The sequence below is a fragment of the Podarcis pityusensis genome (genome assembly GCF_964106645.2).
Source record: "Podarcis pityusensis genome assembly, chromosome: 3".
In the NCBI taxonomy this organism is placed as follows: domain Eukaryota; kingdom Metazoa; phylum Chordata; class Lepidosauria; order Squamata; family Lacertidae; genus Podarcis; species Podarcis pityusensis.
Window position 1 is genome coordinate 17,147,738 of NC_138026.1, and position 22,520 is coordinate 17,170,257.

General features: G+C 41.6%; 1 protein-coding gene across 2 annotated transcripts in view; it reads right to left on the reverse strand.

The window, feature by feature from the left end:
- Nucleotides 1-22,291, reverse strand: part of WDR35 (WD repeat domain 35) — a 38,829-nt gene extending 16,538 nt beyond the window's left edge. The window contains exons 1-17 of one of the 2 annotated variants that reach the window (XM_080998996.1): nucleotides 21,893-22,291; nucleotides 19,857-19,974; nucleotides 18,445-18,516; nucleotides 17,050-17,142; nucleotides 15,359-15,487; nucleotides 14,286-14,416; nucleotides 13,077-13,242; nucleotides 12,775-12,920; nucleotides 12,151-12,276; nucleotides 10,913-11,098; nucleotides 9,217-9,249; nucleotides 8,003-8,063; nucleotides 4,743-4,887; nucleotides 3,877-3,946; nucleotides 3,575-3,628; nucleotides 1,670-1,779; nucleotides 517-727 (exon numbers count right to left, since the gene is read on the reverse strand). In XM_080998996.1, coding sequence (XP_080855122.1) covers nucleotides 517-727; nucleotides 1,670-1,779; nucleotides 3,575-3,628; nucleotides 3,877-3,946; nucleotides 4,743-4,887; nucleotides 8,003-8,063; nucleotides 9,217-9,249; nucleotides 10,913-11,098; nucleotides 12,151-12,276; nucleotides 12,775-12,920; nucleotides 13,077-13,242; nucleotides 14,286-14,416; nucleotides 15,359-15,487; nucleotides 17,050-17,142; nucleotides 18,445-18,516; nucleotides 19,857-19,974; nucleotides 21,893-21,916 — 1,875 coding nt within the window. In that variant the 5' untranslated portion in view covers nucleotides 21,917-22,291. The remainder of the gene's footprint in view (nucleotides 1-516; nucleotides 728-1,669; nucleotides 1,780-3,574; nucleotides 3,629-3,876; nucleotides 3,947-4,742; nucleotides 4,888-8,002; nucleotides 8,064-9,216; nucleotides 9,250-10,912; nucleotides 11,099-12,150; nucleotides 12,277-12,774; nucleotides 12,921-13,076; nucleotides 13,243-14,285; nucleotides 14,417-15,358; nucleotides 15,488-17,049; nucleotides 17,143-18,444; nucleotides 18,517-19,856; nucleotides 19,975-21,892) is intronic. The other variant, XM_080998997.1, reaches the window with a different exon arrangement.
- Between the last annotated feature and the right edge of the window lie 229 nt (nucleotides 22,292-22,520).

Genomic DNA, 22,520 nt, shown 5'->3' on the forward strand with positions numbered 1-22,520 from the left:
AGACCAGGATGGTGAGAAGTGGGATAATTTTGTATAAATGATGATGATAATTAAATAATAAATAAATATATAATACTCTGCTTGAAAGCTTCCAGAGGATCCTGTCTAGCCACTCCTAGAGACAGATTGTTGGACTAGATGAAACTTTGGTGTGACCCAGTATTTTTACTATTACTTATGTAGTTGTTCCACCGTAATGATCCAATAGCTCCACAAGGAGCAAGGTGGTGTGGAGGGAAGAGGGAGAGGCATCCCACCCCAAAATCACTTTGTTCCCTTAATCTCTGTTGAATTTCCACCTATTTTCACTTTGCTTCCAGCTTGACAAAAACTCCTAGTCAATCAACCAAGGAATATATGAGACAAACAATGTGCTAGAAGAACATATGATCTCCAGGTGGATCTGCAGAGAACCTCGCCAACTGCCTTCCTCCTATTCCAGCCCCAAAAGATGCAATGGGAGATCGTGGACTCCCAATTAAAATATTTGTATTAAATTATTGCTTATTGCTGTACCTCAGGATCCAAGTTTCTGAACACATACATTCTTGTTTTCTCCATCATGGCAAATAACTCTGGATTATCTCTGGCCCATTTCATATCCCAAACATCTTTGCGTTCCAGTTTGAGTTGTTCACCTACTGCTTGGCTTCCTGAACTGTCTGTTATTCGGGTGTCCAAGTCAAAGAAAATCAGCATTCCTAACATGTCTATGATAGCAAGACGGCTGAAAATGAAGGGAGAATGAATGAAAACAAAATAGTCCTTTATCAACGTTCTGTCTCAGATTTGAAATGGTTTACCATGAAGGTACAGTAGACCCTCGGGTTATGTTACTTTCAAGTAATGTAAACTTTGGGTTGCAAAAGCGGCAAATCCAGAAGTATTTTTCTGGGTTTCACTGCTCGCGCATGTGCAGAAGCGCTTTATCAAGCCGCGCCCATGTGCAGAAGCGGCGCGTCTGGATATAGATTTTTTGAGGGGTGCACTGACCCCTGAATTAATTACATATCCAGAGGGTCCACTGTATTTCTTAAACCAGAATTTCAACCACAAATAGCATAAGTAGAACTACATATTAACAGGTAAACATTGAATTCCCAAATTGGTGTTTCTTTCAACATCATAGTAATAATGATAATTTAAATTTATAATACACCCTTCTCCAGCAGGTCCCAGGACAGGTCAGAGCAATTTAAAATTCTGAATTACAAACCAGTTATCAGCTATTATATTTACAAAAAGAGGATTAGCCCTGAAGACACATATCTCAGGTGTCAAAGGCCAGGGTAAAGAGGCAAATCTTCACCATTCTCTGGCGAACCAGAGCAGCGCACAGAAACACCGTTTACCTTCCTGCCAGAGCGGCACCTATTTATCTACTTGCACTTTGACATGCTTTTGAACTGCTAGGTTGGCAGGAGCAGGGACCGAGCAACGGGAGCTCACCCCATCACGGGGATTCGAACTGCCAACCTTCTGATTGGCAAGTCCTAGGCTCTGTGGTTTAACCCACAGCGCCACCCGCGTCCCATTGTCTCCAATATAATATGTAAAATTCAGCCTCCTAGAATAATGTTTAATATTTCAACTAACAGAATGTATCCGAATTGGTCAAGATTGCGTCTCAAAGTTGAGAATATATTTTACAGCCAAACTTCTGTCTTACCTGGAGGTACAATTCAGAGACATTTGATAAGGCCGGCAGTTGAGGAGATACTTCCGAATCAAACCAACGTTGGGGAGCCTGTAACTCTGAATGGTGCCAGATTCTCGTCCCTAGAGAAAAACAACTTTTGAGAAGCGAGGAAATATGAGCATAATACACCTTTCTTTATGTGCTGGACTAAGCCACAGGTAAGCAACCTGTATGTAGTCTTATCAAATGAATGGGCCAAAGGCTTGGGAGAATAATAAAACTGGAGAGTTGGAAGGGACCATGAGGATTCTCTGGTCCAACCCCAATTGCTGCTACTTCTTCTTCCCCTCAGTCCATTTGAAATTGCTGCGGCTGAGCAGGAATCACAGTGGAGAGAAAGGGGACTTGGGAACACCCCTTTTTCCTCGCTGCTCAGCTGTTCCTATAGATTGGGGTGCATGAGAGAAGCTGGTGGAGGAGGAATAGAGCGATCTGCCTCCCTCTCACAGGTTATTGTTGAGGTTTGCCCTTTCAAAAAACAGCAAAAGAAATTCTTTGCGGGTACTCACTTCCCCAGCGTTGCATGAGGTTTTGTGTCTACATGTCAACAACCAAACCTTCACTTTCATGCTTGAAGCCCTTGGCTTCATTTAAAAAAAAAAGTTTTTATTTATACTTTTCAAATTTATACATTTCATTAATTTTACAATCACTTTAACAGTTCAAAATTTGACTTCCTTCCTCCTTTCTGCAGTTCCTTAAATTTATTTTTTAATATCTTCTGCATATCCAAATTCATTTAATTTGCTCATTTAATTATCTACTTTAAATATATACTCTTATGAAACTCCAGGTTATTACAATAATCCTGCCAATGTTTTTATGTTTGCAATTTATCTGCAAATATTCAATAAAACATTTCCATTCTTTTATAAAAAGTTTGTTATCTTGATTGCTTATTCTTCCGGTAAGTTTTGCCATTTCTGCATATTCCATAAGTTTTTGTATCCATTCTTCCTTTGTTGGGACTTCTGCTTCTTTCCATTTTTGGGTGAGGAGCATTCTTGTTGCTGTAGTCACATACATACATAACTTTCTATACAATTTAGGTGGTTTTGTCCCTATAATTCCCCAAAGAAAAGCTTCTGGATATCTTTTTTTACAAAGGTATTTTAAACATCCTTTTCAATTCATTATATATCATTTCCCAGTAAGCTTTAACCTTACTACAAGACCACGAATTGCTGCGGCTGCTGTTTGTATATAATCTTATGTGCCTGAGACTCGAATCAGCTTATCTCCTGTTTGGCACCTTCTCCTGTATGCCCTGAAGCATAGTCAGTAGTGGACAGCGTAGTGAGGCAGCGACACTCACCTGACCTCCAGTATCACTGCTGTTTACCAGCAGGTAGCAGAGTGGGATGCATACAGTGGTACCTTGGTTTTTGAACAGAATGCATTCCGGGAGCCCGTTCGACTCCCGGAACCATTCGAAATCCAAAGCTCAGCTTCCGATTGGCTGCAGAAGCTGCGCTGGACGTTCTGAAAATTGTTTGAAAACCGGAACACACACTTACAGGTTTTGATCGTTCGGGAGCCGATTTGTTTGGGAGCCAAGGCGTTTGGCTTCCAAGGTACGACTGTATTGGAAACACATTGGTGCGAGCACCAGATTGGCTCTGCTAGCGCACTTGTACCACAATGACCTCCCTGCTCCCTCTCTACCTCCCAGTGAACAGCAGCAGCAAGACTGGCCAGAGGTGTACTAGTGGGTATAGCCATTTAGATTCAGCAGGGCAAGGGCAATATGGCCCAGCTATAAATCTAAGTTTATTCTTGTGTAGTGTTAAGAGAACCATATGTGCTTGGAAAAGAATATGGAAATATTGTTAAATAAATAAATGAATTAAAATAAACAGCACATTCGGTACTTACAATAATAAGTGTCTTATCAGATGCTGTTATTGCACAAATCGGATCCCTCGTTCCCTGAAACCATATCAGATGTCAAGTTTAATCACCAAAAGTAGTTTTATTATTTGGAACAGAGATGCAGAGCGAAATCGCTAGCAAGAATATGGTAACATTTGGAAGGGAAAGTTGTTTTTTTGGTGTTGTATGATTGAGAAATTAAAAAAAAAAATCAGAAGAAAGCTAATGCACTTTCAGATTATAAAAAACAACTCAAAACGGCTTTCCTCACAGATTGGCAAAACAAGATTCTGGTAAGAACTTACTTGTAAAGCTTTCGCATAATCAAGTACTCCATCACCTGCTCCAGAAGGGGTATCATCTACATGATAAATCCTGAAAGGAAAAATGGAAAAAGGAAATTGGTACCCTCTGAAGTACAGGGATATTTCTTAGGGCTTGCACTTTACATACTGCACATGATGTTTTGTTTCCCGAATTTGTGTGTGTTTTCCTGTGGTTGTTCTTAATGCAGGAGGGTTTTAAAAGTGTGGTTATAGGGTTGAGGAAGGCAAAAGGTTCTGGAGAACCTGTCTGTAAGAATAAAACCCAGAGTAGGGAGTCATTCTGTCTAGAGCACGTCCTCCAGTGCAATCTTGCAAGCAGGAAAATACTACACAGAAGGAGGATTGGATTTTGGAGGTAGCGGGGTGCCGGACTGAAATGAAATATAGCAATTTGATTGGGAGAAATTCTAAAAGCAAAATAAACCAAACGTCCCATTATTATTCCAGGTATGACACAAAAATTTAGGCTTGGGTCCTAAGACAACTAGATGGGAAACGTTCCTTCTATGAACTTCATTAAGCTAACTTATCTTAGGATCCAATCCACAGCATTGTAGAAACAAATAAAAAAGGTGGGCCATGAAAGATCTGAATGACATTAAAGAAGAGAATCCATTGGTGTAAATAAGGGTCCCAGACGCAGTTACAGTGAATTAGCTTTGAAGAATATTTGGCATGCTGAATAAGAGATGTTACTCCCTTCCTGCCTGGAATATAGGCAGATATTATTTACAAATTAATTATTCACAAAGCAACTATTTTATGAATCTGCTTGCAAATCAAATGTCACAGAGATCATGCTAGGAGTTAAACAGGAAAAGAAGCTGCAAAATCAAAGAACAAACCTCTCTTTGCCCTCTTTTCTAGTTCGTGCCACCTGATTAATTTCCATTGCAGTGAGCTTCTTGTCCACGCGATACTGCCAGATATAAAACGCTTCTTTTGAAGCTGCTATCACCTGGGTTTTGGTCATGATAACGTACAGTGGTGCTATTATAAAATCCAAACAAGAAGCACAAATTGAATAGGTCCGTTGAATGGTGCAATCTTACTTAGACCAAGATAAGAAGCAGGTTGTATACATGAGTAGCCAACATGCAGGTAGTCAACCTGAAGGTGTTGCTGTAGTAAAACTCCCATCAGCCTCAGCGAGTATTGCCAATGGTCAGGGATGATGGGAGCTGTAGTCCGGAAACAATTGAAACTGGCTACCCTTGGGTGTCATTGCCAGGTATAAGAAAAACAACACAAATCTCATGGCCTGGTTCAAAGATCTGTATGCGCTGAACACAAAATGTGCAGGGAATTTCCAGAGAATAGGTGCTGGCACACTCAAGTATACATTTCTTATTTATTTCATAATACATGTGCTTCCTATAGTTAATTGTCTTTAAAAAACTTTGATTTTAGAGTTATCATTAGATCCATTTCCATTCCCCTACTTGATTTGTATTCATTATGCTGTTAATTTTACAAAACAATGCATTACAAAACAATGGAAAGTTTTCTGCAGAAAATGGTAGCAGTGGAAGTCTCCACCCCACTTCATTGGATTTGGGGCACGAATGAAGAGTCTATGGCCTTCCTAGATGTTGCTGGACTACAACTCTCAGAATCCCTGATCCCTGGCCATGCTAGCTGGGACTGATGGGAGTCGTAGTCAAATGGCATCTGGAGGGCCACATAAAGTGGTACCTCTGGTTGCGAACAGGATCCGTTACGGAGGCCTGTTCGCAACATGAAAAGCCCGCAACATGAAGTGCCATATCTGCGCAGGTGCGCGGCATGATTTGGTGCTTATGTGCATGCGCGAAGTGTGATTTAGCACTTCTGCGCATGCGCGAGCGGTGAAACCCGGAAGTAACCCTTTCCGGTACTTCTGGGTCGCCGCGGGGCACAACCTGAAAAAATGTATCATGAAGCAAACGTAACATGAGATATGACTGTATCCCCCATTCCATTACAGTGTGTATGCTCTTTTGGGCTGTTTTGGGAGGAACAGTGGGCTATAAATTATCTAATAATAATAAATAACAGCAACAAAAACAAATGAAAGGTAAGAGCAATAATACTACAGTAAGTAACAAGGTACTTTGAAATGTGATTCTTTCTATTGTACTGCTCTAACATCTACCACCAACTATAAACAGTGCAATCAACAATCTCTATTGAGCTTTATCTATCAGTCGTTTTGATAGTTTAATATGTATGGCAGAAATAACCAATGAGCAATAGAACACTGAAATTGAGAAACGTTAAGTGGGAACTATGCTTCTACTCTGCCTACCAAGCTCTGTTGTTAGAAGCAGCTAGCATGGTAAATACATTTTAAAAGCCTCCCATTGAAAACTGTCAAATATTAGCCTTTGATGAACCTGCATACAAATGCATAATTAAAAATAATTGGAACTTGATAAGGAAAGGCAGTTGCAAATTGGGCTCAAGTACATGACTGGAACCTGGAAATTAAACAGTTTTTGAAGATTGGAATTGCATGAATAAAGTGTGCCTGCTTTAGTGACATTTGCAAAAGCCAGAACGATTCACAATATGCCTAATAAAACAGCAGATGTGTGGGTCCTTTGAAAAATGACCGTGATCGGCACTTTTGAAAAGAGCAAATATGTTTACATCACATGCACAGATGTTCCGATGTGGTGTGGGAATGGGGAACCTGTGGCCTTCCAGATGTTGTTGGACTCCAACTCACATCAGCCTCAGACAGCATGACTATGAAGTTTCATGCATATCAGTTAATATCTTGATCCTGCTCCACTGAATTGAAATTTCAGCATTCACGACATAGGAAAACGGCCAAGTAAACAGCTATTTTCGTGGAGGTGGGTCAAGATATTAACTGATATGCATGAAAATTCAGATACAGCTATATAATCCCTAGTGTAGTGGGGTAAGACCTTTGGAGCAGGCATTTAAAAAAAAGGTTTTTTATGAACCGCCCTACTGAACACCCAATGCTTTTCAGTGGAGCAGGGTCAAGATATTAACTCAGGAGTCAGCAAACTTTTTCAGCAGGGGGCCGGTCCACTGTCCCTCAGACCTTGTGGGGGGCCGGACTATATTTTTTTGGGGAAATGAACGAATTCCTATGTCCCACAAATAACCCAATGATGAATTTTAAATAAAATTTTACTCATGTAGAAACACGCTGATTCCCGGACCGTCTGTGGGCCAGATTTAGAAGGCAATTGGGCCAGATCCGGCCCCCAGGGCCTTAGTTTGCCTACCCATGTATTAACTGATATACATGAAATTTCAGATATAGCTGTATAATCCCTAGTGTAGTAAGATAAGACCTTTGGAGCAGGCATTTTTTTTTAAAAAAAAGGTTTTTTATGAACCGCCCTATTGGGCAACCTTTTGGAACAGCATGGAAGCTGGTGCTGGTGGGGGTGGGAATCACAAAATCACCACTCTCCACGTTCTGGTAACAGAAGCCCTTCTGGATCAAATTGCCTTTGTCTGCACTGGACATCACTGGCTACAAAACACTATGCTTTGTCCATAAAATAATATCAGCTTAAAATTCCATTCCTACCTGATGCAGCTGGCATTCTGAACAGAAATATCCATTAACAAGCAACTGGATCTAGACTAAACACGAGCACAGTTCCACTTATAGGATGCTCCCATGGGCAGAAGGTGGGATCCCCCCCCTGAAAACCCCCCTAAAAGGCTGAAGGATGTCCTATAACAGTGCGGGAGGTAGTGGAGGGGGGGGGCTTCCTGGAGAATTTTTGTGTGTGAAAATCACCTCCCCCCCTTCCTCCAGTGGATGTTTCCGCTGCATCAGAATCCCTTCTGCAATCAAAGGGAGAGACAGATGCCTGTATCCAGCCCACAGTCACTTTTGCAATTAGTTTCAAAAGAAGTAGACCTAGTAGGCCATACTAAAATGGCAGTAGTTGGTAGACCTACTTCTGTTACAGTTTGCTAACGTTTCAAGACACTAAACAGCAAAGAGTTAGCCAGCTCTGTCACATAACTAGTAGTTAGCCATTTTGGATTGCCACTGCAATCCGAAATGATTTGGGGCAAAGGCTCAAGAAGCATAATGAATACAATAAAACTCTGAACATCTGCTTACCCATGTCAATATATTTTGGATCCAGAGGAGTACCAATGGAATTGCAGAGAACAAGTACATACTATGGAAAAATATAAACACATAACTGTCAAAGCAAAACACATAATCCACTATGTTCGGCAACTCCATTTATATTGAACTCAGCTTATATATTATTATTTAAATCTGTATCCTCCCAAAGGAGCCCATATAGATTAGGTAAGGAAATGCATCCAAGATTTATGATGGCATAACAAGTTAATATAGTATTTTTTAATCATTTTTAAGGGGAGAAGAAAGGAACAAGAACTCATGTTTCATTAGTATCAAGCTAAATTCCTTTCCACTAAAACCACCACCACAACAAGGAAACCACCCCTTTGCAACAAAATGTCATTGCGTATGAAAGGGCAAAGCACAAAATATAATGTTAGAAAGCACTACTGAATCCCTTTGACTAATCCATGAGTCGGGTCTAGATTACTTGAACTTGGATCCCGTTGAATCAATATGAAAAGTTAGTCACAACTTGTTAAAATTCATGCCACCTGTTCAGTGAGGTTTCTGAACCCAATATAGTATTTTTGGGGTTTACACGTCATTCAAAGAAGGTCAAATATACTATCACTCTCTGTAAAACAGCACAGATCTAAAGGGGGATGTCATGGAACTGCCATTGGCTCAGAGGCGAGAGGGGGAAGGGCAGATGGATTACAGAGAGCCTCCAAAAATCGTGGGAAGCAGCACTTCCTCAGCAGAGGAAGGAAGTCACGCCTCTAGTGGGGAAGAGCTGCAGGGCTCGGAGGATGCAAGGCCGTGCCAGGACACCTTGCCTGAGCAAAGCGGGGAGGAAGGAGGTCCCCCTTTACCCAAGCCTTCCTTGCGCAGTGGGCTTTCGTGCAGAGAGGGGAGGCTCAGACTGGGGGTCAAGAAACTACTCTGCCGGGGAAAGTTTAAGGACCGCCCACTCTCAGATTCTGCTAGTGATTGAGCAAGACATGGAATAGAGGCGTTCTGCATTGTAAATGTTTTTGCACCAATAATAAAGCCTTTGAAAAGACCAGTGATGGATCTTGCCTGATCGCTCTCGAGCAACCACACCGATAGGCATAACAGGGCAGTTCCAGAAATTATAATTCAATGAAATGGGTGCTGATTACATATACCTAAATGGTAAATCATATCATACCCATATAAGCCACCCATTAAAGCAGCATATAAAAGAATTGTTTTACCATTGCACCAAGAGAGTCAGTTTCATGCTCCTCCTTTGTAAGCATTGTACAAGAGATATGGGAAATAATTAATTCCTTTGGCAGATAAAAGAATACCAATTAAATTAAGTATATTGTATGTAACAGCAAAAAGAAAAAACAAGGCTGTTGGATTTCTTCCATACAGATGGGCTTCCAAATTATAAACAGTGATGTAGAAAAATTTACTTGCACCTTAGCATTTTGCTCTATGTCCTTCCCAGTGCTTTTTTTCTGGAGGGACGCAGGGGTACGCATACCCCTAAACATTTTGTGAATCTTTGTACTTTTGTCCATTTACTGTATTTATTTTCCCCGATTTGAACTAAAAAATGGTGATTTTCTTGAGTCAAAATGAGAGCACCCGTAAACATTTTTAGAAAAAAGCACTGGTCCTTCCTAACTGCATCTCATTTCAAAATACAAAGCCATGTTCTCAACATCAAAGGAGGACTGTTCCTTGGGTTTAGTAATGTTAGAGAGAGTAGGTTTACATACTCAAGCAGACCCAATGGAAAGCTAAAAAGCAGGTGCCCCAGAAGCACAGTATTCAGCACAACATTAAGGCTGAATAATAATAATAATAATAATAATAATAATAATAATAATAATTTATTATTTGTACCCTGCCCATCTGGCTGGGTTTCCCCAGCCACTCTGGGTGGCTTCCACAAAGACCAAAAATACACTAAGATGTCACACATTAAAAACTTCCCTGAACAGGGCTGCCTGAATGTCAGGTAGTTATTTATCTCTTTGACATCTGATGGGAGGGTGTTCCACAGGGCAGGTGCCACTACCGAGAAGGCCCTCTGCCTGGTTCCCTGTAGCTTTGCTTCTCGCAATGCGGGAACCGCCAGAAGGCCCTCGGTGCTGGACCTCAGCGTCCGGGCAGAACGATGGGGGTGGAGACGCTCCTTCAGGTATACTGGGCCGAGGTACATACCCAAACTCCTGATTGTTCCTTTGCTGGAGCAAGGCACACTCCCAACTGCCCATCAGCAGAGAGTTGCAGGATCATGGCTTGCTCAAGGAGTGGGGAGGCAATTTTCATATAATGGAAATTGCTTCTGCCCCCCAGCACAGCTTTGGAACCACCTAGGAGAAAGGAAGGCTTGCAAAGCCCTTTCCTGTGCTCTCTGTTCCAACCTCTGATGCTGCAGGTTGAAAGCACAAGAAAGAGATCTGTAAGCTTCCCTGCACCAACATCAGAAGTTGAAAGGATCAGCGCAGGAAAGCTTGCAAAGCATAGGGCTGGCAACACGCCTTGTGTTGTGGTTCTCGCTCTTGAGAACTCTGTACAAGGGATTGTGACTGGTTGGGTTGGACAACGAATTGGGAGCCAAAAACATTCCCCACCTGTTTTGAATATAAGCCTGCTGGCAGGGTTTTACTGTTGTTTATTTTATGTTCTAGGCAGAATTTCCTGATGTTGTTAATACTTTAGAAATAACAACAACAATTAATCAGTGCTTTGAAGATTTACAACTTGCAGCAGAGCTTTCAACTACAGCTTCTAACTAGTTCTTGCCACAAGGATGATGTTAAGCTCCTTTGTCTTTGAAGGGAACTGAAATGGTAAGGGGTGGACCTTCTATCAGGGCTCTGCAAACAAATTAACTGTTCCATTTTCTAATTCAAAGTGATTCAGCAAGAGTTATACGGTAACTAGGGATACCTGAAGTTGATTTTCATCGGCTTTGGTTGCCAAAATGCAGAAGTCTCCACAGGTTGTAATGGAAATGAGACTCTTGACATACTTCAAATATTTTTCATTGTTTTTTATGTCCCAGAAGACCACACAGTACTCTGGACGATCAGGTCGAGTATATGCATAAACCACTGTATTAGTGCAATAACCCCACTGTCAACAAAGAAAACTTTATTCGTTATTCATAGCAGAGAGTAACATATAGCAACATCATTCATAGTGTAGAGCAGGGTTTCCCAAACTTGGGTTCCCAGACTTTTTTGAGGACTACAGTTCCCATCATCCCTGACCACTGGTCCTGCTAGCTAGGGATGACGGGAGTTGTAGTCCAGAAACAGCTGGAGACCCAAGTTTGGGAAACCCTGGTATAGAGTAACATATAGAAAATATAACGTACAGACCTACCACTCATCATTACTATTCTCCTCAAGAGAATATAACTAACTCTAATGGACATGGCGAAAAGCTGCTATTAAAATTGTAAATATAATTCTTTTTCTATACAGTGGTACCTCGGGTTAAGTACTTAATTCGTTCCGGAGGTCCGTTCTTAACCTGAAACTGTTCTTAATCTGAAGCACCAATTTAGCTAATGGGGCCTCCTGCTGCCGCCGCAGCCCAATTTCTGTTCTCATCCTGAAGCAAAGTTCTTAACCTGAAGCACCATTTCTGGGTTAGCACAGTGTGTAAGCTGAAGCGTATGTAACCTGAAGCGTATGTAACCCAAGGTACCACTGTACCAATTTCTATACTGCCGTTCATTCAAAGTTCACTTGGCGGTTTACAGTACAAAACCACAAAAATACATTCCACAATAACAAAAAACAACCAATTACACCCCACCCACCTCAGTTTAAAAGGCCATAGGTTGCTTAATTAGCCAAAGGCCTGAGAGAAGAGGAATGTTCTTGCCTGGCACCTAAAGATATGTAACGAGGGTGGCAGGCGAGCCTTTCTGGGGAGATCATTTCACAATTGTGGAGCCACTTCAGAAAAGGCCTATCCTCATGTTGCCACTCTCTGGACATCCCACGGAAGAGGCACATGAAGAAGGGCCTCAGACAGGGAGAGGCGGTCTCTGAGGTGTTGTGATATCCCAAAGAGATTACTCATTTTAATATCATAATCTCAGGCATCTCTTTCTTTAGTGCTTGCAGATGGCGCTATAAGCCGTCCAGTGAAAGTGGCATTCTGCAGCTACTTACCTTATAGTCCGGCCGGATATTTGCAAAATAAATACATTGGTCAACGGCTAGTGATATTTTTAAGCCTCCTCCTTCCCAAGACAGAGCTGAAACTTGTTTGCCTGGAACCTTCAGGGTACGCAAATGCTGAAACAACACCATCCATTCACTGGTTACATGGTATCTGCAGGACTTCCAATTGGGGCATAACTGAATATACTGCACAATATATTTTTGCAGGTATGACTGGAAGAAAGGTGTACATGAACTCAAGAAGGCCTGGGCCTTCTTGCCAATGTAATAGAATGACTTGAGAGAGGTAATTTGTGTGGAATATGGGTATAACTGTGATAAAGAGCTTGGCATTTCCCCCCCCCCTTTCCTTTTTCTTTTCTCTCTTTTCCTCTTCTTTTTTGGCTTCTATCTCTCTCTCTTGGCTTAGTTTGGCTTTTACTGTATATTATGTTGAAAACTTTCAATAAAAAAGTGATTGCGTAAAGAGAGAGGTAATTTCTGATACTGTATCTCCTGAAATTAAATTCTTAAAAAACAGGAACAAGCAACATTTACGGAGAGGGCTAATATTTAATTTTAGCCAACCAGAGTACACCAGATCAAATAGGAAAATGAAATAAATGCTTTTACCTCACCAAATGGAGAGTAGAACTGTACCACGTTTATATCTTTATCTTGTCCAGCTATTTTCTGGAAGCCTGCAATAGCCAGAACATTTCCACAGTGGTTCCACTGGAGAGTCACGACATTCAGAGCAGCATCGATTAAGACAGGATCTGGTGGTTATATGTTTGGAAAAGAAATGTTACAGACATGAGCTCTTACAAATAGCTTATCTGAAAAAGGATCTGAGTTACATCGCCCTCCAGCAAGACCTCCAAGCCTTAAATTCACAGTGCTTCTTTCAATGAGTAATAGGAAGTTGTGCTTACTTTGATCATTCTCATGTCTCATTATTTGGCATCGTCCATTGTCAAAACAAATAGCAAGGCAAGGGCAATCTGGCTCAATGTAGCCCTCCGTTCCAGGGTACCAGTGGATTCCAGCAATACTGAATGCTCCAGTTACATTCACCAAGCAGTTCATTTTCATTTTCATCTAAAGTGACCATTTAACATATGTAAGTAAGAATGAACTTGACAAAAGTATCACCAGTGGCTTAAACAGATGTGCAGGTTGATGCTGTGCAAGTTTATTTGAAAGAAAGACCCACTGCATTGAATTAGTTTTACTCCCAAGTAAGTTTGCTGAATGGGAGAACCAATCTTAGCTTAAATGTAAACCAATGCAAACCAAGATATTTTTTTTCAAAAGTGAAGTACATAAACAAATGAAAGAACAAATAGGCAGCTAACTCTGGCTGCAATCCACATATCAATTAAGTCAAAGTGTTGGCATTCCGTCCAAGTTAATGGCACTGGCTTCAGTTAAATCACCTTCATTGGTTGCTGTCAGGGAACTGCCATCAGTGCCGGAGGGAGAGAGCAAAAGCCAGAGGGATTCCAGAGAGCGTCCAGGGATTGGGAGAAGCAGCCCATCTTCTGGGGAAGAGAATCAGCGTAGCACCAGTGGAGAAGGGGGGCAGATGGGGGAAGCGGCGAGGCGGTCCCATGACTCCTTGCCTGGGACCAGCGGGGAGAGTAGGGGTCCTCCGTTGCCCACGCCCTCCTTGCGCAGAATGCTTTCGCGCAGAGAGAGTAGGAGGAGACTAGGCGTCAAAGAGCTTCTTTGCTGGAAGAAGTTTAAGAAACGCCCACTGACGGATTCTGCCAGCGATTGAGTCAGCCACGGGTGAGTGGCTGTCCGGACAGAAAAGGTTCACTTAGGAAACCCAGCCAGGTGTTTGCACCCAGCCGGGGAGATAAGCACCGGTTTATGCACGAGCAACCCCTAGAACCATTGCAGTTGCTGTAACCAGCTGCCTCTGTATTTGTGCTCTATTAAACACCATTACATGCTCCTGTTTTCAATTCCTGCGGTGATTGCAGAACAGTTTTTAAGCACGTCATTACAGAAGGATAAGCACTAGTGACTTTATGCAGCACCAGTGTAGATCAGGCAGAAAAAATCTTCCCAATTGCAAGATCATCCGGACAGTGAAGGCACCCAATAGATTATACTTCTTACACTTTTGAACTTACCATAAAAGTCCCATTCTTGTCATAAATGTGTATTTCACCATTTGCCATTCCAAAGAGTAGAGTCCTGCCATCTGGAGACCATGCAACATGATGGAGTTGTACTTTCAAATCCTTTCCCCAAATGCGATTCCCTTTTAAGAGAAAATACGTTCAACAGAGCCTACAACTAAAAATAAAATTTATGCCACTTAAAATACTAAAGGATTGCTACTGCAAAAGTTCAAATGATGAATGTTAATTCATGCACACATACACAGCAAAAAAAAGAGAAATGTACTCTGCTCTCTTTTCTATTGTTATATAAACAATCCATGAACACAGTTCTGTTCCATTCATGGAATCAAAATGAGAATCTAAACCATTGTAAACATGACAGTATGGCTTTACTATGCTTTTGATAGAACATGTGTTCAACCATTAGCAGGCTATATACACAAGTCTAATTGCATATCATCATACATTCCAATAAATCTACTTGGCATATTAAAAATATTATTCATGTATTAAAATTACTGGGTAAGCTGACATAGAGGCATATCCTAATTTCAATTGCTGCTTATATAGTATTCCCCAAACAAAGAATATGCTTTTATCTCAGGGAATTTAAGTCAATTTTTATTAGCTTTCATTTTCATATGTAAAAATGCAGAAATACAAAGCACAAAAACCTCATGGGTGAGTTCTAAAGTAGCACAAACAGGAATCCACTCTTGCAGTGGGGCTTCTCCTCCCTTTCCTTCCCCCTGTGTCTGTTGAAAATCTGCTTCAAAATCCAGATTTGGGGGGCACATGGGGGAAGGAAGGAGGAGAGAGACCTAAAGTACCAATGTACAAGGGGGCAGACATCTTTGGCTGTTACCCCCATATCTCTGTGGTCAGATATCATCAACACAGCAGTTGCAAATTGAAAAGGAGGACAATAAGATTTTGGCAAACAAAAATATTATTTTTAGGAGTCACAATTCTATTAAAGCAAATTTAGACAAACGCAAATTCATCCGCAATGTCTGTGAATCATATTCACTGCAAACAATGCTGTAAGAGTCTTTTATTTAGTACAGGAGATACTTTACCATCCACAGAACCAACAATTACAGCACCGTCTTCATATATAATGCAAATTTTTTGTCCATCAGCATTCCATCTCATACTTCGAACAACAGATTTGTTTCTGTTGTTGATCATTTCCTCATACCAAGAACCTAAAGCCAAAGAATAAATGTTTAGCCACACCTTCAGCACTGCTGTACTTCATCTGAACTAGTTCTATGAGAAGTAAACCAGTTGGAATTATCTGCCAAAAACATTGTACATTATCTGGGTAGCATGTTAAATCATATTAAGAAATATTTCAAAATAATTTACTAATGAATAAAAAATAATGACTTAAATCTGTGGTCATCTCTTGATTGACAGCTTTGGCCCTGTATACCTGAAAGAGCATCTCCCCCACCATCATTCAGCCTGGACACTGAGGTCCAGCTCCGAGGGCCTTCTGGCGATTCCCTTGCTGTGAGAAGTGAGGTTACAGGGAACCAGGCAGAGGGCCTGCTCGGTAGTGGCGCCCACCCTATGGTACGCCCTCCCGCCAAATGTCAAGGAAATAAAAAAGTATTTGACTCTTAGAAGACATCTGAAGGCAACCCTGTATTGGGAAATTTTTAATGTTTGATGTTTTATCACGTTTCTATCAATGTTTTATTGTGTTTTTAATATTCTGCTGTGAGCCACCCAGAGTGGCTGGGGCAGATGGGTGGCATACAAATAATAAAATCACTATTATTATTATTATTATTATTATTATTATTATTATTATTATATTATTATTATTATTATTATTATTATTATTATATTATTATTATTATTATTATTATTATCATCATCATCATCATCACCCCCCACAGCCCCCCCCATATTTATAGGGAAGATAATAAATGATTGGTGGAAAAACTCTTATCTATTTTTAATTGGAGGGAAAAGAGCTAAGAATTTTCTATGGAAAATATGGTTTTAGCACTCTAAATTTCAAACTGACTTTATTAAAAGCTTCCAATGAATTTAAGAAAGCTTAATCCATGAAACAATAAAATCTAAGCAAATCAGCTGCTGTGATTATACATAATGCCAGCAAACAGCCCTACTACACATGGCAACCTGTCAGAACAAAATACATGTAGGCTAAAAGGCAGATATGCTGTTGGTGAGAAGAGGGGCAAAAAGGCAAGAAGTAAACCTAAGAATAAATCACGTAGCCCTGTGCTCTTTATTGGTGGCTAAGTGACTGGCTTTACAGCACTGGAAGGACTGGACAGCTCCCTCCAGTAGCTCATTGGCTGGAGGAACTTCCTTTCTTGCAGCCTACGGAAGAGCTACTTTCTCTGTGGAGGGGCAAAGAGCACAACTATTCTGAGATCTGGGACCCCTTTTTAGAGTTATGGGCTCCACACACAGAGTTTTCTCCATATGTGCCTGACTTTGCAAAATTGTATTGTGAATTGACCTGCTTTCCTTCTTTGAGCTGTTATGGAAAAACTTACAACTCAATATTTTTTTAAAAAAAGAATAAATTGATTAAGGTAAGCATTTAGAACAATTTTTAAAATCATTAAATAATGCTACTCGCGGCTTTGTAACCAGCAATTAAAAACCTGGAGAAGAATTGTACAAATCTCAAAGGCATCTATTATTTGAGATTTCACAAAGGTACAATAAAGACTTGAGATACCACAGTGATATTATTGCCAATCTCCAACAAATCCTCTACCTTTATACAGCATCCACACAATAATAAGTCCATGCTCATCACTGCTAGTTAATTTCTGATACTGTTCATTCCAAGTCACTACTTGCACAGCACCTAGAAAAGTATAGATGAGTATATTATTAGATCACAACAATATTGTTAATAACACACAATTAAAATGTTATTAATGCGAAAAAATCCATTATCCAGAAACATCAATCATAATAATATAACAGTATTTGTGAGCTCATAAATAACAAAGCAATATAGGGCATAATGAAAAAATAAAATATAGCTTAGATCCAATGGAGTTACAGTGGTGCCTCGCAAGACGAAATTAATCCGTTCTGCGAGTCTCTTCGTCTTGCGGTTTTTTCGTCTTGCGAAGCACGGCTATTAGCGGCTTAGCGGCTATTAACGGCTTAGCGGCTTTAAAAAAAAGGAAACAAACTCGCAAGAACTCGCAAGACGTTTCGTCTTGCGAAGCAAGCCCATAGGAAAATTCGTCTTGCGGAACGACTCAAAAAACGGAAAACTCTTTCGTCTAGCGAGTTTTTTGTCTTGCGAGGCATTCGTCTTGCGGGGCACCACTGTATTCCATTCACTGAATATGTTATTTTTTTAATGCAAGGGCCTTTGATACAATAGGGGTTCCTAGAAATGGAAGGGAGTAAATATTTACCAATTTTCCTTCCCACTAGAGCTCCAAACACCTCTGCCTATATTGGTCCATGGAGATATGTCATGTCTTTGAGCATATTTTTGGGGATGTATGGGAAATCTGGAATTCACCTTCTCCCTTGTCCACTCACAAGAGTCTTTGCTAGATTCAAGACCTTTACATGATGCTTTTCACTTATTTTTCTCTTTGCATAATTGTATTTTAACATGTTAATCTTCTATACCACTTTGGCATGCTGAAATGATAAGCAATTTATACATACACCTAATAAATGTGAAATTGCGGGTGGAAAGGGGTGTATTGGAGGGACAAAGACTACAAACCTAGTGATATATTTAATGTAATATTTTAATAAAAATAAATCAATGCAGGCAATTGCATCTTTTAAATATTGAATAAATGTGGCTGATATTTGCCTTTGCTTATCTAACAATGTACCCCATCTCAAACACCAATATGCTGTTAGATGGTTCAAGGAGAAAATAAACTGAAAACATGAAGTCGAAGATGTGCCGCACAAATATTTTTTACTTCATTTGCAATAATTGCACATGCAGTAGCAGATGCCAAACAATGAACTCTAATGTCTGTTTTCTTGCATAAATGAATTACCGGTAATAGAGAAAAAAATATCAATGGAAAGTGCATCAGTTTCTGAACACCTTATTCAGCAGGCAATTTTAAACTAGTCTATAATGAAGGAATATTAAATACAGGATCATAATGACTCTCACCAGTGTGACCTTCCAGTGTTTGATTCATTGAGAGATTGCTAGGTGCTGCAAGCCCCTTTGCTTTGGATTCATCTAAAAAAGAAGTTTAAATATCATTTTCAAACAAAGGTTGGAATCCTAAATTGTTCCCCCTGTAGCACAAAGCATCTGCAGTTCTTAACAACATATCCACATATACTCAGGGGTCCCCAACCATCAGAAACAGGGATGGAGAACTCTGCAAAATGTGGGGGAAAGCTGGACTAAAGTCTAATTCCTTAGAGCTCCTACATGGCCTGCCCGGGCTGCCCACCCGTCTCCCTCTCGTTTCCCTTCTCCCCACCCTCCACCCCATCAATACGTACAATTCCACTTCACCAAACCTATCCATAGTCCCCTTAGAGCATGGAGGCCGGATCTAGCCCAATCGCCTTCTAAATTTGGCTCGCAGATGGTCTGGGAATCAGCGTGTTTTTACATGAGTAGAATGTGTGCTTTTATTTAAAATGCATCCCTGGGTTATTTGTGGGGCATAGGAATTCGTTCATTTCCCCCCCAAAATATAGTCCGGCCCCCCACAAGGTCTGAGGGACAGTGGACTGGCCCCCTGCTGAAAAAGTTTGCTGACCCCTGCCTTAGAGCCTCACAAAACTTTCCCCCTGGACCCACTTTCTGCATGTTTGTATAGGATTCCCTGGTGTTCGCATCACAGGACCAGAAAAATGGTTGACTGCACTCATCCGTATGCCTTTCACGCAATGAAAATGTCAGATCAGATTGAATGCGTTGCACTGCGGCAGCAAAACATCAAGGGCATTGCACTGCTACAATAACTCAGGATAGTGTGACTACATTGGCACCAGTCATGTAGAGGGAGCAAGTTGACAGACCAGCTACAGAGCAAATGAGAGACCATCATATGCCACCACAGAATGGGAACCAGATTGTACTGATGCAATGCTAGTTGTTGTTGTTTAGTCGTTTAGTCGTGTCCAACTCTTCGTGACCCCATGGAACAGAGCACGCCAGGCACTCCTGTCTTCCACTGCCTCCCGCAGTTTGGTCAAACTCATGCTGGTAGCTTCGAGAACACTATCCAACCATCTCGTCCTCTGTCGTCCCCTTCTCCTTGTGCCCTCAATCTCTCCCAACATCAGGGTCTTTTCCAGGGAGTCATCTATTCTCATGAGGTGGCCAAAGTATTGGAGCCTCAGCTTCAGGATCTGTCCTTCCAGTGAGCACTCAGGGCTGATTTCCTAGGTTTGATCTTCTTACAGTCCATGGGACTCTCAAGAGTTTCCTCCAGCACCATAATTCAAAAGCATCAATTCTTTGGCGATCAGCCTTCTTTATGGTCCAGCTCTCACTTCCATACAGGCAATGCTAGTAACTGTTTTCAAATATCTGATAGGCACAACAGAAGTGTCACTTACCTGTTTTTGTCTCCAATTTTAAAACTTTCAGCAGACCATCTTCTCCCCCACATGCTATATAGCCCTGGTCCTTGCTCCAAGAAATAGATCTTAGCCGAACATTGCCAGGAATTGTGATCTGAAAGAAGGATGGTCTTGTAATGGAAATGGAAATAAAGTTCAAAATTGCTGACCTCAAAATATGGACCGGTTGCGCATAATAAATTCAAAGCGCATACACCCCACCCCTGGAAAGAATCCTGGGACAGTAGTTACCTTTTTGCAGTGCCACAATTTCCAGGAACCTTAACGAAAAACAATTCCCATTCTTGGAGGATGGAGTGCTTTAAATGTATGGTGTGATGCACGTCACTTCTCTAGTGTACAAGGTAATACAGTTGTACCTTGGATCTCAAATGTCTTGGCTCCGGAACAAATCAGCTCCCAAAAGATCAAAACCTGGAAGTGAGTGTTCCAGTTTTCGAATGATTTTCGGAAGCCGAATGTCCAACGCGGCTTCCGAACGTTTTGGAAGTCAGACAGACTTCCGGAACGGATTCTGTTCGATTTCCAAGGTACAGCTGTATAAGCAAAAGACAGGCTCCAGGCTCTTGCCTCAAAGAGCTTTATAAACTGTAAGAAGTTCTTTTCAGGCTATAAGATTGAAATGAAAAGGTTTCTGGGGCAACATGGGGGTCAAACAGAGGAGAAAAGAACACCAAAAGCAGTAAAAAAATAACTACTGAAAGCTTCAAAAGTTGCTCCAGTATCAGAAAGCTTTGCTGTATTAGTTAATGGACCAGAGGGAATAGCTGATACAGTCTGGAGGAATTAAATGAGGTGGGGATTTATTGTTGTTGTTTTTTGACACAGCAGACCCTCCAAGTGTCCCTATTTTCCAGGGACAGCCCTGAATTTACAGAAGCTGTCCCAGTTCCTGACTCGATCCTGGAATGTCCCACTTTTTCCTAAGTGGTCCCTATTTTCACCGGAGAAATATTGGAGGGTATGGAGTTATGCATGCTTTCATCCGTCCCCTGAAGCCAAAGAGATAAGTACTGTAACTCTATTTTAGAAGACATCTGAAGGCTTTTTATTTTTATTTTTATATGGGAACCACCTGGAGTGGCTGGGGCAAGCCACTCAGATGGGTGGGGTATAAATATTATTATTATTATTGAATAGGATGTCTTTATTTTCATCAGAGAAATGTTGGAGGTTATGACAGCGAGGTAACAATATTCACCATATAGATCAATGGCACTGAGCACCTTTCATAAAAACAACAACAAACAACTTAACTGTGTAAAAAAAATAAGCGATCTTATTGTGGTTGTGTCCCGCTTTCCTCCTGGCCTGTTGTTCCCAGTGTGGGGCACATGCCCCACAGAGGGGCAATTTGATTTTTTGCGGGGGGGGGGGAGGCAATTTGAGAATGAGTTATTAACAGTTAATGTAGGAATTCACTGTTTGAATAATAAAAATTATATGTCACTGAGTGGAGGCATCAGGATTTTAAAGATGCTTAGGTGGGGCATGGCCCAAAAAAGGTTAGGCATCGATGCTCCTGGCGTGCACATTCAGACGTGCCCAACCAGGGTTTCCCAAACCTGGGTTCTCCAGCTGTTTTCGGGCTACAACTCCCATCATGCCTAGGATGGGGACTGCAGTCCGAAAACAAGTTCGGGGAGCGCCGCTCCCGACCTACACGCAACTCGCGTTTAAACCCTCGGGCGACGAAAACGCGCGGCGGATGTCACGTGTGAAGCGCTTCGACACGTGTCCTCCACCACCAACAAACGAGCATCTCTTCTGGCTGCAATCCGAAAACAACAACACGCGCAGGCGAGGGAAAGCAGTGATGGTGGCAAGGGGGAGGGTCGCTCCCGGGGGGGGGGGAAAGCACTTTTTAGGAGGAAAGTGAACTTTTGGAGCATGCGCCATGCGCCCCCCCGAAGATCGGGGGGGTGTTTGTGTGATTTCAAGGCAGCCCCGCTTTAACCCCCCCCCCCCAGATTTCGCCCCTCCCCCCCAAAAAAACACACGAAGGCCTTTACCTTCTTGCTCAGGTAGACAAACATCCTGCCGAGAGTCTTCCCCCTATCGATTCACACGCGCGCCGCCGCCGTCTCCATGGCAACAGAGGCCTAGCGCCTCCTGGCTCGCCTTAGCAACCCGCCGCCGTCGTTGTCGCCGCCGCCTCGGAAGAAAAGCTTCCGGGTCAGAAGAGAAATGAAAGGAAATAAAGTTTAAGAACGACCGCAACGAAAAGGAAAGGAAAGCCAAGTCTCCCGCGGCATTTCAAGCCTCGCCCACGCTTCGTCTTCGCCTGTTCAGCGGTTTCGTACGCGCTGCTGCAAAACAACAACAAACCCCAAAAATGGTTATTGCTCCTCCATAACGCGCGACTGTTTTGTTCCCTGGATTCCCTAATAACAATAACAATAACAATGATGCATTGTTTATATGCCGCCCATCTGACTGAGTTAACTCTTCTTTTTTAAATATATATATATATATATATATAGGCCATATGGTTAAAGCTGTGGTGTGTGGGTGTGTGTGTGTGTGTGTGTGTGTGTGTGTGTGTATGTGTGTGTGTGTGTGTGTGTGTGTGTGTGTGTGTGTGTGTGTGTGTAATAATTTTGGGAGGTTAGATAGTTACAATGGAATGGTCCCGGTGGT